Source organism: Schistocerca gregaria, chromosome 11 (genome assembly GCF_023897955.1).
Source record: "Schistocerca gregaria isolate iqSchGreg1 chromosome 11, iqSchGreg1.2, whole genome shotgun sequence".
Lineage (NCBI taxonomy): Eukaryota > Metazoa > Arthropoda > Insecta > Orthoptera > Acrididae > Schistocerca > Schistocerca gregaria.
In genome coordinates, this window is record NC_064930.1 from 144,601,243 (window position 1) to 144,615,837 (window position 14,595).

The window sequence follows — 14,595 nt, forward strand, 5'->3', positions numbered from 1 at the left end:
AGGAACCATCTCTTCTCACAGGTAGGAAAAAATTAGAATGTAGAGTTGGCCATATTGACAAACATCCCAAACAGTCTTGCCAGTCGGATTTTCGTAGTACATTGAAATGCTGCTACATTCGAAGATGAACAATATGGAATTTGTATTTACTTCGTTGGATAATGTATGAAAATGCAGTGGTCGAAACTCGGGGTGGAGAGGAAAAAGCTCATCTTCCACTTTTTTTTTTACTGACGCAGAGGTTTTGGCGCCTGTATTTATCTTTGTGCCTGCAAAGCATGCCTGTGTAGCGCTACATATATTCAATGGCAGAAATTAGTTGTGGCAGCACCTACCAACATTTTTCAGAACTTCCGCTTACTTTGCACTCGATTCTAAGCCGCAGGCGATTTTTTGGATTACAAAAACCGGAAAAAAAGTGCGGCTTAGATTTGAGTAAATATGGTAGTTATTACAAAAAATATAGGCATCTGACACATGCCTTTTAAAGGCCCAGTGGTATAAAGTCTGCTATCATTGCCATATTAAGCTGGTGTTTTGCCTTTCTCTGACTGGGAGGAGATCAGTGTGGCACTACCCATCGCACGAGAAGCTGACTAGTAACTTTGTCCTTCAGCCTATTGCTGTATCCTCTTTATTTTGCCATTTGGGCATAATGTAAATTTACTGCAATCGGGTAGTAGTTAGTAATGGCCTGACCGTTCAATCTGTAGATTAAATAAGCTTAGGTCTCCTTCACTGCAGTTGTTCTTCTGGAATCTTCAGGCTTTGACAATGTTGCCACATTCGACAAAATAATAGAAAGTACTCCTGATGAATCTGTATTGCCTCTTCCTTGAAATTTGTGACTATTAAGGAATGATGTATATACAGATGCGTGTGCACTCACAGGATGTATATGCCCTGGTACAACCAGGAAATCTGGTAAAAACCCATGAATTTTTAGAATTCTGGAAATTTTTCATTGTTTTAGTTTTCAGCTAAATTTTTTAAAATTTTGACCGGTAAGAAGTGATGATCTTACAAGGATTTTTACTTAAACTCACTTCTGCAGAATAGTACTGCAACAAATAAACATAAATGAAAGAATATAAGCAAAATTGAACTTTAGTTGCAAAGAAAATGTGCCATTTACAACAACAAAACACAATGTACATATAAGCATCTGTTGACAGCAGAGTGTCTTACTCTACAATACTTTGTAACGGCAGACTGCTTTTGAAGAGTGTGACATCACAATTGTTTACATTTCTAATAGGTTGCAGGAAATATTTTGAATGGTGATTTGAGAAGCATTACTTTCAAATTAAATTTCTTTTTACGGAAGATGAACTACGTTGCATGTGAAAACATGTATCAGAACTTCTTAAGTTGCAGAGTGTTAGACTGTCATTAAAAACGTAACACTTTCATGACCAGCCATTTTGAAAAATTCCAGGCTCAGAAGAGCAGCCATTTATGCTATTATTTAAAATTTTACTGGCACATTTGTGTTTGATATATCTTAAAGTGTAACACACAGTAACAGTGACCAACTTCAAGATCAGGTTTTTATATGTATTTTATTTCTTTTGTGGCTTACAAATTATGCAATAATGATGGCAAAAAGTATAACTATCCTTAAAAAAAAAACTGCAAATTGAATTATTGAGCAATATCGCATGTAATTGGCTTTTCTATGGAACAGTAGAAGTGCTCAGTGGAACGTATATTCAGCCAGGTAATCCACAAAATGTTCAAGCATGTAGTGAAATTTATAATCGTGCTTGTCAGAAATGTTCAGCTGCTGCACTTTAAGCTGTTCTCTTAAGACCTTGCTGAACCATCCAATGGAAAAAAGCAAAAAAAATTGATAACCCCCTTATTATACACTATGTGATAAAAAGAATCCGCACACCCCGAAAACCATACATTTTTCATATTAGGTGCATTGTGCTGCCACCTACTGCCAGGTACTCCATATCAGCGACCTCAGCAGTTATTAGACGCCGTGAGAGAGCAGAATGGGGCCCTCCGCGGAACTTGCAGACTTGGAACATGGTCAGGTGATACGGAGTCACTTGAGTGATACGTCTGTGCGCGAGATTTCCAAGCTCCTTAACATCCCTAGGTCCACTGTTTCCAATGTGATAGTGAAGTGGAAACGTGAAGGGACACGTACAGCCCAAAAGAGTACAGGCCGACCTCGTCTGTTGACTGGCAGAGACCGCCGATAGTTGAAACAGGGTCGTAATGTCTGATAGGCAGACATCTATCCAGACCATCACACAGGAATTCCAAACTGCATCCGGATCCACTGCAAGCACTATGACAGTTAGGTGGGAGGTGAGAAAACTTGGATTTCACAGTCAAGCGGCTGCTCATAAGCCACACGTCACGCCGTTAAATGCCAAATGACGATTCGCTTGGTGTAAAGAGCGTAAACATTGGATGATTGAACAGTCCAAAAACGTTGTCTGGAGTGACGAATCAGGGTACACAATGTGGCGATCCGATGTCAGGGTGTGGGTATGGCGAATGTCCGGTGAATGTCATCTGCCAGCGTGTGTAGTGCCAACAGTGAAATTCGGAGGCAGTGGTGTCACGGCGTGGTCGTGTTTTTCACGGAGGGGGCTTCCATCCTTTGTTGTTTTGCTTGGCACTATCACAGAAAAGGCCTACATTGATGTTTTAAGCACCTTCTTGCTTCCCACTGTCAAATAGCAATTTGGGGATAGCGATTGCACCTTTCAACACGATCGAGCACCTGTTCGTAATGTTTGGCCTGTGGTGAAGTGGTTACATGACAATAATATCCCTGTAACGAGCAGGCCTGCACAGAGTCCTGACCTGAATCCTATAGAACACTGGGATGTTTTGGTACACTGACTGTGATTATTGAGGAACACTGTGTATACAGATGTGTGTGATATGGGCAGACACGCTGACATCTGTGTTTACCTGCGAGTGGCAGTAAGTGGGGTTGGCGAATGTTCCTGCAGAATTAGTGCTGCGGACCTAGCCTGGCACTCGTGCCGAGAGTTTTGTGCCAGAGTCAGTAGCTACCGGAGCCAGCTGCACGCCGAATTACTGTCATACTCATATCTGTGTCAGTACGGGTGCACCATTTCCCGTAGTTCAGTTCACATATCGAATTAGTCCCATTTGCAGAGTTCTCTTCACTGGTTTTACAATGTTGCTGCCAGCCTGAACTACCGTCTCAAATATGTCGAGTAGCGCCATTGTTGTGCATTCTGCATCTACTAAAATTGGTGCTCACCGTACAGAGGCATGCCAGTTGCAGGCACGCTTGATGAAAAGACTGCTGTACGTTTAAGCTTTTAGCCCAAAGATCTTTATCCAAAATAGAAAGTACACACATGTCCACACAACTTGTACACAATTGACCACTGTTTTTGGCTGCTGTAACCAGACTGCGGATAGCAACTGCGCTCGACGATCTGCAGTTTGGTGTAGGTGGTGGGGCTGAGGAGGTGGATGGGGGGAGGTAGGGGTGGGGGAAGGTGTAGTGTTGTTTGTGGGAGCTTTCAGGAATACAGTGGTGATAGGGTATGACTGCTAGCTCCAGCCAGAAGGTATCCGCAGTGAACACGCTGTGTAGAATATAAAATAGATAGGAAAAGGAATTGTAGCGAGTGGATTATTTGACCTTGCTATGTCTCGGTCTCTGTTCACATCTCTAGATGCTTTAGCAGCTGTATTTGTTTTCAAACTCTATTTGCACTCTCAGTTTTGCAGAATGGCGGTGTAATTCTTTCAGGCCCCGGCATCAACTTCGACACCCCGAAGGAAATACTGGCACACCAAAAAGTGGGTCACCCCTGGCCCGAGCCCTTGGCGGAAGGGTTGTCGCTGTCGGAGTCAGAGTGGGAGCCGCAGTTCCCACAGGCGCTGGCGTCCGGCATGGAAAAGGGATCCGGGCCTGCCTTCTGCCTGCCACAGGTGAGTGCTGCGGATGTTTATCTGCTACAGTATGTATACTGTGTGGAATTTCTGTTAGGTTTCCCAATATACAGGGTGTTACAAAAAGGTACGGCCAAACTTTCAGGAAACATTCCACACACACAAATAAAGAAAAGATGTTATGTGGACATGTGTCCGGAAACGCTTACTTTCCATGTTAGAGCTCATTTTAGTTTCGTCAGTATGTACTTCCACCTATGCTCAATTGAGCATGTTATCACGATTTCATACGGGATACTCTGCCTGTGCTGCTAGAACATGTGCCTTTACAAGTACAACACAACATGTGGTTCATGCACGATGGAGCTCCTGCACATTTCATTCGAAGTGTTCGTACGCTTCTCGACAACAGATTCGGTGACCGACGGATCGGTAGCGGGGGACAGATCGGTAGCGGGGGACCAATTCCGTGGCCTCCGCGCTCTCCTGACCTCAACGCTCTTGACTTTCAAAGCTCTCGTCTACGCAACCCCGGTACCAAATGTAGAGACTCTTCGTGCTCTTATTGTGGACGGCTGTGATACAATACGCCATTCTCCAGGGCTGCATCAGCGCATCAGGGATTCCGTGCGACGGGGGGGTGGATGCGTGTATCCTTGCTAACGGAGGACATTTTGAACATTTCCTGTAACAAAGTGTTTGAAGTCACGCTGGTACGTTCTGTTGCTGTGTGTTTCCATTTCACGATTAATATGATTTGAAGAGAAGTAAGAAAATGAGCTCTAACATGAATAGTAAGCGTTTCCGGGCACATGTCCACATAACATATTTTGTTTCTTTGTGTGTGAGGAATGTTTCCTGAAAGTTTGGTCGTACCCTTTGTAACACCCTGTATATCATGATTGTTGACTGATGAAAAAACTGAGGCTACCAAAAAATTTGGGACAGTTACCTTTTTCCCCAGTTGTTTACAAGTTCCTGCATTGTCAGCTGAGTTAATGAAACTTCCTGGCAGATTAAAACTGTGTGCCGGACTGAGACTCGAACTCGGGACCTTTGCCTTTTATGGGCAATTGCTCTACTCAGACGAGATACTGGCAGCGTTGAACCTTTGAGGACGGATCGTGAGTTGTGCTCGGGTAGCTCAGACGGTAGAGCACTTGCCTGCGACAGGCGAATGTCCCCAATTTGAGTCTCGGTCTGGCACACAGTTTTAATCTTCCAGGAAGTTTCATATTGGCACACACTCTGCTGCAGAGTGAAAGTCTGTTAGGTGAGTTAATGTTGTCACTATGTTCCCACTATATTATGGCACTGCGTCAGTGAAGGTCTAACTTTTTTCGTAAATCTGAGATTTATTGCGACCGTGGGATCTATTCTAAGTTGATTGCTTCAGATGAAAACTGATTTGTGAACTATAAGCTAAAGTTGTGTAGAGGATGATTCCTATTAATGTGCAAATAAAAACCCAGAGTGATGTACGAGGTCTGTTCAAAAAATTCCAGAATGTTGTCCACAAAATTTTTCAGCACTTACCTTTTACTTAATGTGCGTGGTCTAAAATACTCTTCTCCTCATTTGATACGCCACTCCCAGCACCGTAAGCAGTCTCTGTACAACTCTTGCTCGAGCGCACGAAGCACCGTCCACAAATTTTCTTTTATCTCGTCTTATCATTGCCAATCTTCGTCCTTTCAATGGAGTTTTCAACTTTAGAAATAAAAGAAGTGTACAGGGGCCAGTTATAGAGAGTATGGAGGATGAAGCAGCAGAGTGATTTTGTTTTTAGTCCAGTAGTCACACACCAACAGAGATGAATTAGAGCTATAAATTGTCTAACCACATTTCAGGCCGTTTCTTGTCCACTTTTTCTGGCAAGCGTCGCAATATGTCCAGATAGTACTGCCAATTAACAGTTTGTCCCTGTGGCATGAATTGATGAACTACACCTTCAAAGTCAAAGAAAACTGTCGGCATGGCTTTGACATTTGACCTGACCTGTTCCCCCCCCCCCCCCCCCCCCCCCATCCGTCCCCCTCTCCTCTGGGAGAACCTTTCCCCTGCCGATTGTGAAGACTGAACTCTGTCTCAGCATCATAACCGTAGACCAATGTCGCATCTTGAGTTAAGACTCTCTTAAGGAACATCTCTTTCTCATTTGCTGCAATCCAAAAGATCTTCAGACTGCAAGGTGAAGGTCTTGTGAGCTGTGGGACGAATTTGGCACCAACATGGTGCATTCCAAAGTGGTGTGTCAGGATTTCATGACACAATCCAACTGAACTGTTACATTCTTCAGCAATCTCGACAGCGAGTCTTCGATTGACAGGCATAGTTTTGTTGATGTTCCTGACACGAGCGTCGTTGGTAGAAGTCCCGAATGAGGGTCATCTTTAACTTCCATCCATTCATTTCTATACCGTGTGAACCATTCACAGTACGAGTAGGGCTTAAGCATTTGTAACCGTGGGCTTCATGGTGTGTGTCTGTAAAGGTCGGTTGGCCAGAGTGGCCGAGTGGTTCTAGGTGCTACGGTCTGGAACCATGTGACCACCTCCATTTTCCATTAGTGTATTCTTACGATATACGCTTAACCCCCCCCCCCCCCCCCCCCCAAAAAAAAAAAAAAAAAAAGATAGTACTGATATCAATTTAGAGTTTCAGCGAACTTTCTTTGTATGTGAAATATATCTATGCTCTGTTTTTGTGTCAGAGATTTTGATGGGAGATGTTGATATATCACAGTTAATATTTTGGGTAGCATGGAAGATAATAGTAGTGTCGCAAGCAGTGTTTGATGTGGTAGTAGAACAGAGTGGAAAGATGTGTTTGAAATGTTCTCTCTCCAAGAAAATGTGAATGCAGTAACAACAAAAGCTGGGTGTGTGTATTTCACATAAATTGACATTTCACCCAGAGGATAACAAAAAATCAGAACTTTCAGCAAATAACGGAATGACTAAGATGGGAGTTGTGTTCCTTAAACATCTGAACAATGAATGTTAAGCTGCCTATTCTTTAATAATTTTAAATACTTTGCAATAAACTTGTAAATGTTTTATTTATTTTTATTAAACTGTGATCACCGCTTAGTTTTGCGTAAATTCAATTTTGGTGATTCAATAAAAACAGGAACATTTCACGTGTTATGCACTTATTTCATCCCTATTGATCATATTATTTCTTACAGTGTATTTGTTATTAAAATAGAAAGAAACTTCCACATGGGAAAATATATTAAAAACAAAGATTCCAAGAATTACCAAGCAGGAAATATAGTGTATTTGTTATGTTAGGCTATGTCGTGGCACATAGCTCTGCTGTTCTGTTCTGTGAGCAAACATCATTGGCAGTGAAATGTTGTGTCTGGCCTCTGGGAAACTACTCACATGTGAGTAGCAAATCCTGGGCTGTCACAGATTTTCAACAGTAATGATATATTTGTTTTTTTAGGAAATTTATTTGCCATTTGCAAATTCTTTGACGTTACCTCTATTAGGTATAGAAATATTACCTATTAGTGACTTGCAGAAATTGGTGCCAGACAGGGACTCAAATCTGCATTTCCCTCTAATTGTGAGTGGTTGCCTTAACAATTTTGGCTATCAGTGCATACCTTTTGGTGTGATCCAAACACTGTATGCCATGCTGTGTACTCTCTTACTGGTCATAACATTACCATATTTACTCGAATCTAGGCCGCACTTTTTTTCCGGTTTTTGTAATCCAAAAAACTGACTGCGGCTTAGAATCAAGGCAAAGTAAGCGGAAGTTCTGAAAAATGTTGGTAGGTGCCGCCACAACTAACTTCTGCTGTCGAATATATGTAGCGCTACACAGGCATGCTTTGTGGGCACGAAGATAAATACTGGTGCCAAAACCTCTGAGTCAGTAAATAAATTTAAAAAAAAATGGAAGACGAGCTGTTTTCTCCGCCTCGAGTTTCGACCCCTGGATTTTCGTACATTATCCAACTAAGTAAATACAAATTCCGTATTGTTCATCTTCGAATGTAGCAGCATTTCAATGTACTATGAAAATCCGACTGGCAAGACTGTTTGGGATGTTTGTCAATATGGCCAAATCTCTGTTCTGAATTTTTTCATACCTGTGAGAAGAGATGGTTCCTTATAGGAACTTTTATGACTTGTGAATCACATGCAGTATTCTCTTTACCATAACAATAATACGGATATAAACATTTTGCCATGTATTCTTTTGTATTTGCTGCTATCTATTTAAATCCTGTCTGCCTAATAAACTACGAAACTAGTGTGAGACAACAGCAAACGCATAAGAATATACGTATCGTGTCATGTTTATATTCATATTATTCTTATGCCTAATAGTGATACAATCAAGAATGAAACACGGCAATTGACTAGATTTTTAAATCTAAGATGACTCTAATTTCTGTGCAGAATGTAATGTACAAAAGAGGCGTCTGCAAAGATTTTCAAAGGGCGAAAAATTTTAGCTTAACTCTCGTTCAGAACATCTTCTATCATACACAGTCTATTATTTGGTTCTTGTTGATCATTATCGAAGAAAGCAGAAGTGTAAGTAACAACAAATAGCAGTCTCTTGCCATTGTTTCGCCAATGAGACAATTCCTCTCATTTTTTTATCGTAAGAGGCGGTAGCGCGCACAAAAGAAGCCATGCTGCGGTCGGCGACAGGTCGTAAACACACATCATCAGAATGTGACAAACAATGCATGACGCATTACAGTAATGCATTTTCAGCTTAGAGTAACGTAAACACCCATAACAAAGATAACGGCACTTATCAGATCAAAGCAAAATAAGCAACCGATTCAAACCAGACGAAGCACGTGAAAAAGGAAGGGTACCAGTATAAACACGGACGGAGCACCTGACGCATATCAATGGCTACCTGGTAAAGCTTAACTGCTAAGCTTAAGACTCGAACCAAACTACTTTAGCTGTATCGTCATTCATTCGACCTAAATTGTGTCTCATATTACAATGAACCAGCTTTGTTTCGATTTGGAGGTGCGGCCTAAAACTTCTCTTCCCTTGAATTTCGAGTCTCAAATTTCAGGTGCGGCTTAGATTCCGGAAAATTTTTTTTTTCCTTGATTTCGAGTCTCATTTTTCAGGTGCGGCTTAGATTCGAGTGCGGCTTAGATTCGAGTAAATACGGTACTCAGATTCCCACAATAAGGTTAATGAGACAAATGTGTTCAACATTAGTATGACCATAATAGTAGTTATGTTGAACGTGTTTGTCTCATTAACCCAGTTGCAGGAAACAACGTAATGTCGAGCAGAAACAGTGTGGAATGTGAAGTTCAGGATGGTCTGAGAGTTGTGCACGGATAGCTCAAATTGTTGAAGGTGACTGCCTGTGATAAATGAAAAATAGGAGTTCAGGTCCCGGTCCAGCACAAATTTTCATGTCACTAGTAGGTAAAATACTTAATACAGCCGATGTCAGAGAATTCTACAATTGGCAAATAAATTTCATAATATTAATACGGATGCAGACCATCATAACATCTGTCTTCCTTCAGATGTGTATTATGTCTGAAGGAACAGACATAGCAAAATAAATATTCATTTATGTTGTTGTGGAGTGGTTTTGTCTGTGCTTGTTGCACTCTGCTGTCCCTATACTTACTCATTTCCTTATTTCATTTTGTTCAGGGGCAAACGGATACTCTCTCATCTCCGAAGCGAGAGATAGAGGCCATATTCGTCAACGAAGAAAGTCCGGTAAGTACTAAAACTCAACTGTCTTTATGTCTTAATACGTTCTTTGCAAGCCAGTGAGCACAGCACAGTGGCAGGTGCCTCGTATGATATTAGCCACTCCTCTTACTATTTCACTCGGAAGTGATCATAAGAAAAGTAACAGGCCCCTCTCTATGCCTCTGAGTCTCTTACTTTACTTATAAACTTCAAGTATACCTTGTATGATGGAGCCACAGGAATTGTTCACCTACCTAAAATGCATTTTCTGAATCTACTTTCCAAACTGCACTGAGTGAGGTAGAGCAGGGGTTCAGCTACGTCAGGGCAGTCGTTGAAATTTCTATTCACTCGTTGAAATTTCTATTCACTCGTTTGAAATTTCTATTCACTCGTTTGAAATTTCTATTCACTCGTTTGAAATTTCTATTCACTCGTTTGAAATTTCTATTCACTCGTTTGAAATTTCTATTCACTTGTATGTAGTTTTTCTCTCCATTTCCCTAAAATGACAAGTGCAAATTCCAGGAAAATTCCTTTGAAAAGAATGTGTTGGATTTCCTACTCTTGGAATGTTTTCATGACTTATTTTCCTACTGGGGTCAATACGAAAGGGCTGTTCAAACAGTCCAGTAGTCGATATGCAGCTTTTGTATTTGACTGGATTTTTCCAGTTCCTGTCGGTCACTGTACAGTATCAGTATTGCGTAAAGCCCTCGAACTGTCAACTAGCTTCTCACTTGTGGACATTAATACCCAGTTTCGGTGATACTGAAAGAGACTTTTTCTTGCTTTGATTGGAATAACACACCTGACTAGATTGAACTCAATGCATTTTCTATAATATACAATACTGATTCCTTCTAATTGTTCGACTACATAGGTGAAAAATTCTGGATAGTCATTTGCATTAGTGCATCTCACAAGAGACTCTGAACTTTTTTTGCAGTAAAATCAGAACATTGTCTTTTTGGTGACGATTTCTTTGATGTTGTGGAGGTAAGGTGCGCTCTGTGCCTCACCGAGCAAATGACTCCAGCAGGCAGGTAGAAGTGCCGGTTGACAGCTCTCGTCACTGATAGCACGGGATAAGTACAACTCCGATCTGCACAAACCATCAAAAATGTGGTGTTTCTGCTTACTAAATACTTTAACCCACAAACATCTTTTGCCCTCCCATGAAGAGAGGAAGTGGAGCATCTCATTCTATGAATGGCAGGAGGTATTAACCTGTAATGTGCCTTCCGTGCTCAGTTTCCTCCATATTGTAGCCCTCCTCCCAGTTTTTGTTATTAAAAGGTTTGGTTGCTTTCCTATTGAAATTAATTGGCATTGTACTTGCACTTTACACTGGAACATAGGCTTATGTCAAGGTACAAACATCAGACTTAAAATTCCTGAGTGTCCATTTCCTGTCACGTGACCTATTGAAACAGATGGTATTAAGGTTCTCTTCAAAATATACACAATTTAATTGAGCACTAAATTTATTGCTCTTTAGGCTCAAGCAAACTGTCCCTATGTTGCCTAATCAACGTTAATATCACAGTTCCGATCACCCATTTTTCAGTTTCTGATAAGTTAGGCAGTGATCTTTGCCTGAGGTACGGTCCCCTTACTATCAAATATCCTTTCATCGAACACAGAAGTAATGCTGCTCTTCAATTAATACTTACGCCCTCAATTATGTACATTGCGTGCTCCGATGACATGGTCAGTACATTGGCTGACCTGACTTACCCTTACTTGTCAACCAAAGTCGGCAGGCACTAAAACGTTGCACTTCTCATAATATGGAGCAGCCCTATGTTACTGGTGCTGCTAAAGTAATTCAAAGATCAGTAAGGGCAGATTTGATCTGTACTGTATCTATGCCTATAACACCTACCAATTGTTTCCAAACTTTAAGAAAAAATGAGCATTCTTTAAAACAACATAATTAAAGAAAAATCCCCAAAATTTTGATAAAGTCGATTAAACACTCCAAAATTCTGAAAAAGTAGCCCAGAAAATCAAATACAATAAAACTGAAATGAAATGATGCCGTCATAATTCAGATTATTGCACATGTAAAATTAGGATATCAAAGCACATTCATATTCATTCATCTGTGTCTAATGATAGGAAACTTTTCAGTATTTATTGCAGTTGTGTTAATTATGTAATATGAATTATTTAAGAAGAAAAGCAAAAATTTACAGTTGTGTGTCAGTTTACTTAAATTAATTATTTCTTGTATTATTTAGCACAATACTGATAGAAAAAGTCAGACTTCAAAAACATTTACCAATAACTCAAAATCTAGCACTAATCGAGTTTTATGAGAACGTTACGAAGGGTTCCCTAAAAAAGTTTATTTGCATAAAACTCGTAGGTATTATCCTGTTGCTTCAAAAGCAGTCTTAATGTGGCAACTTGTAAATGTGATTTGATAAGTGTGAAAGAATGAACAATACAAAGATCATAAAATTCATTGTGCTGAAGTAGAAAGGCACACAACAATTTTGTGTGTTCAACTTGGCAGCAAATTTATGCTTGTAATAGATTGTACACCGAGCGAGGTGGCGCTGTGGTTAGCACACTGGACTCCCATTCGGGAGGACGACGGTTCAATCCCACCTCTGGCCATTCTGATTTAGGTTTTCCGTGATTTCCCTAAATCGCTTCAGGCAAATGCCGGGATGGTTCCTTTGGCAGGGCACGGCCAACTTCCTTCCCCATCCTTCCGTATTCCAGTTACACAGATGACCTCGCTTTCGGTCTCTTCCCCACAACAGCAACAGCAACAATAAATTGTACTGTTTAGCATATGGGACCGCGCACAGACGAGACTTAACAGAAATGACGCACCACCAGCTCAATCTCCCCACACGCTACTTCGGTGCAGTGTCCCATTACTCAGAATGCAACAAATGTGCAAGCTGACTCACCAGCTGATCTGGGATTCCCCTCAATTGCAGTGTGAAGCTGCACGCCACTACCCTATTGCTCACAGCTCTGCAACTTCACCACTCGAGCTAAATGCAGCTCTCTTCTGTCATTGGCACAAGATAGTAAGCAAAAATGCAACATGCTGGCCTTGCTATCAGTTCTTCCTAGCAGTTACATTATGGCTGCTAAAAACTGCCAGAGTGCCTATAACTTGTCACAAATCTGGGCCTCGCATGTTAACAGACATCACAGTTCATATTTGTGTAGTGCCAAGCATTCGTATACGTCCTCTGCGAACTGTCATTTTGCAAGTACGCATTCGTAAAAAGTTAATACTTAGTAATACTGTTCATCGTGACTATCAAATGTTACACAAATAACACTGTATTTTCATATACAGTAACTACACTGTTGTCCACATTATATACATATTGCTGCATGCTGTCTTTATACAAACATGATTTTTAGCAGAAATGCAAGGTCTGTTCAAAAAATTCTGGAACATTCGTAATTTCCCGCCATTGGTAGTTGGGGCAAAATGTAGTTGGCATCCTTGCACACACCTGTCTTTAATCTTCAACTATCAGAAGTTTCATTGTTGTGAGTATGTTAGTATTGAGTAGAATGTTTCCACACAGTTCACTGTTCTACATCTACATTTATACTCCACAAGCCACACAATGGTGTGTGGCGGAGGGCACTTTACGTGCCACTGTCATTACCTCTCTTTCCTGTTCCGGTCTCGTATGGTTCGCGGGAAGAACGACTGTCTGAAAGCCTCCGTGCGCGCTGTAATCTCCCTAATTTTACATTCGTGATCTCCTCGGGAGGAATAAGTACGGGGAAGCAATATATTCGATACCTCATCCAGAGACGCACTCTGTCGAAAGCTGGCGAGCAAGCTACACTGTGATGCAGAGCGCCTCTCTTGCAGAGTTTGCCACTCGAGTTTTCTAAATATCTCCGTCACGCTATCACGCTTGCCAAATAACCCTGTGACGAAACGCGCCACTCTTCTTTGGATTTTCTCTATCTCCTCCGTCAACCCGATCTGGTACGGTTCCCACACTGATGAGCAATACTCAAGTATAGGTCGAACGAGTGTTTTGTGAGCCACCTCCTTTGTTGATGGACTACATTTTCTAAGGACTCTCCCAATGAATCTCAACCTGGTACCCGCCTTACCAACAATTAATTTTATATGATCATTCCACTTCAAATCGTTCCGCACACATACTCCCAGATATTTTACAGAAGTAACTGCTACCAGTGTTTGTTCTGCTGTCATATAATCATACAATAAAGGATCCTTCTTTCTATGTATTCGCAATACATTACATTTGTCTATGTTAAGGGTCAGTTGGCACTCCCTGCACCAAGTGCCTATCCGCTGCAGATCTTCCTGCATTTCGCTACAATTTTCTAATGCTGCTACTTCTCTGTATACTACAGCATCATCCGCGAAAAGCCACATGGAACTTCCGACACTATCTACTAGGTCATTTATATATATTGTGAAAAGCAGTGGTGGTCCCATAACGCTCCCCTGTGGCACGACAGAGGTTACTTTAACGTCTGTAGACGTCTCTCCATTGAGACCAACGCGCTGTGTTCTGTTTGCTAAAAACTCTTCAATCCAGCCACACAGCTGGTCTGATATTCCATAGGCTCTTACTTTATCAGGTGACAGTGCGGAACTGTATCGAACGCCTTCTGGAAGTCGAGAAAAATAGCATCTACCTGTGAGCCTGTAACTAATATTTTCTGGGTCTCATGAACAAATAAAGCGAGTTGGGTCTCACACGATCACTGTTTCCGGAATCCATGTTGATTCCTACAGAGCAGCTTCTGGGTTTCCAAAAACGACATGATACTTGAGCAGAAAACTTGAGATGGCAGAGTTAGAGGAGCAATGCACCTGCTTTAAATTTTACATTAAACTCAAGAAAACCTTTATGAAGACACAGCAAATGATGCAGCGAGCCTATGGTGATGAGTGCTTAAGCCATACTCTGTGTTATGAATGGTTCACACAGTTTAAAATTGG

At 41.2% G+C, this 14,595-nt stretch overlaps 1 protein-coding gene across 1 annotated transcript in view; it reads left to right on the forward strand.

The window, feature by feature from the left end:
* LOC126295266 (uncharacterized) overlaps nucleotides 1-14,595 on the forward strand; it is a 710,311-nt gene that overhangs the window by 29,575 nt on the left and 666,141 nt on the right. The window contains exons 5-6 of the mRNA XM_049987689.1: nucleotides 3,761-3,942; nucleotides 9,573-9,641. Coding sequence (XP_049843646.1) covers nucleotides 3,761-3,942; nucleotides 9,573-9,641 — 251 coding nt within the window. The remainder of the gene's footprint in view (nucleotides 1-3,760; nucleotides 3,943-9,572; nucleotides 9,642-14,595) is intronic.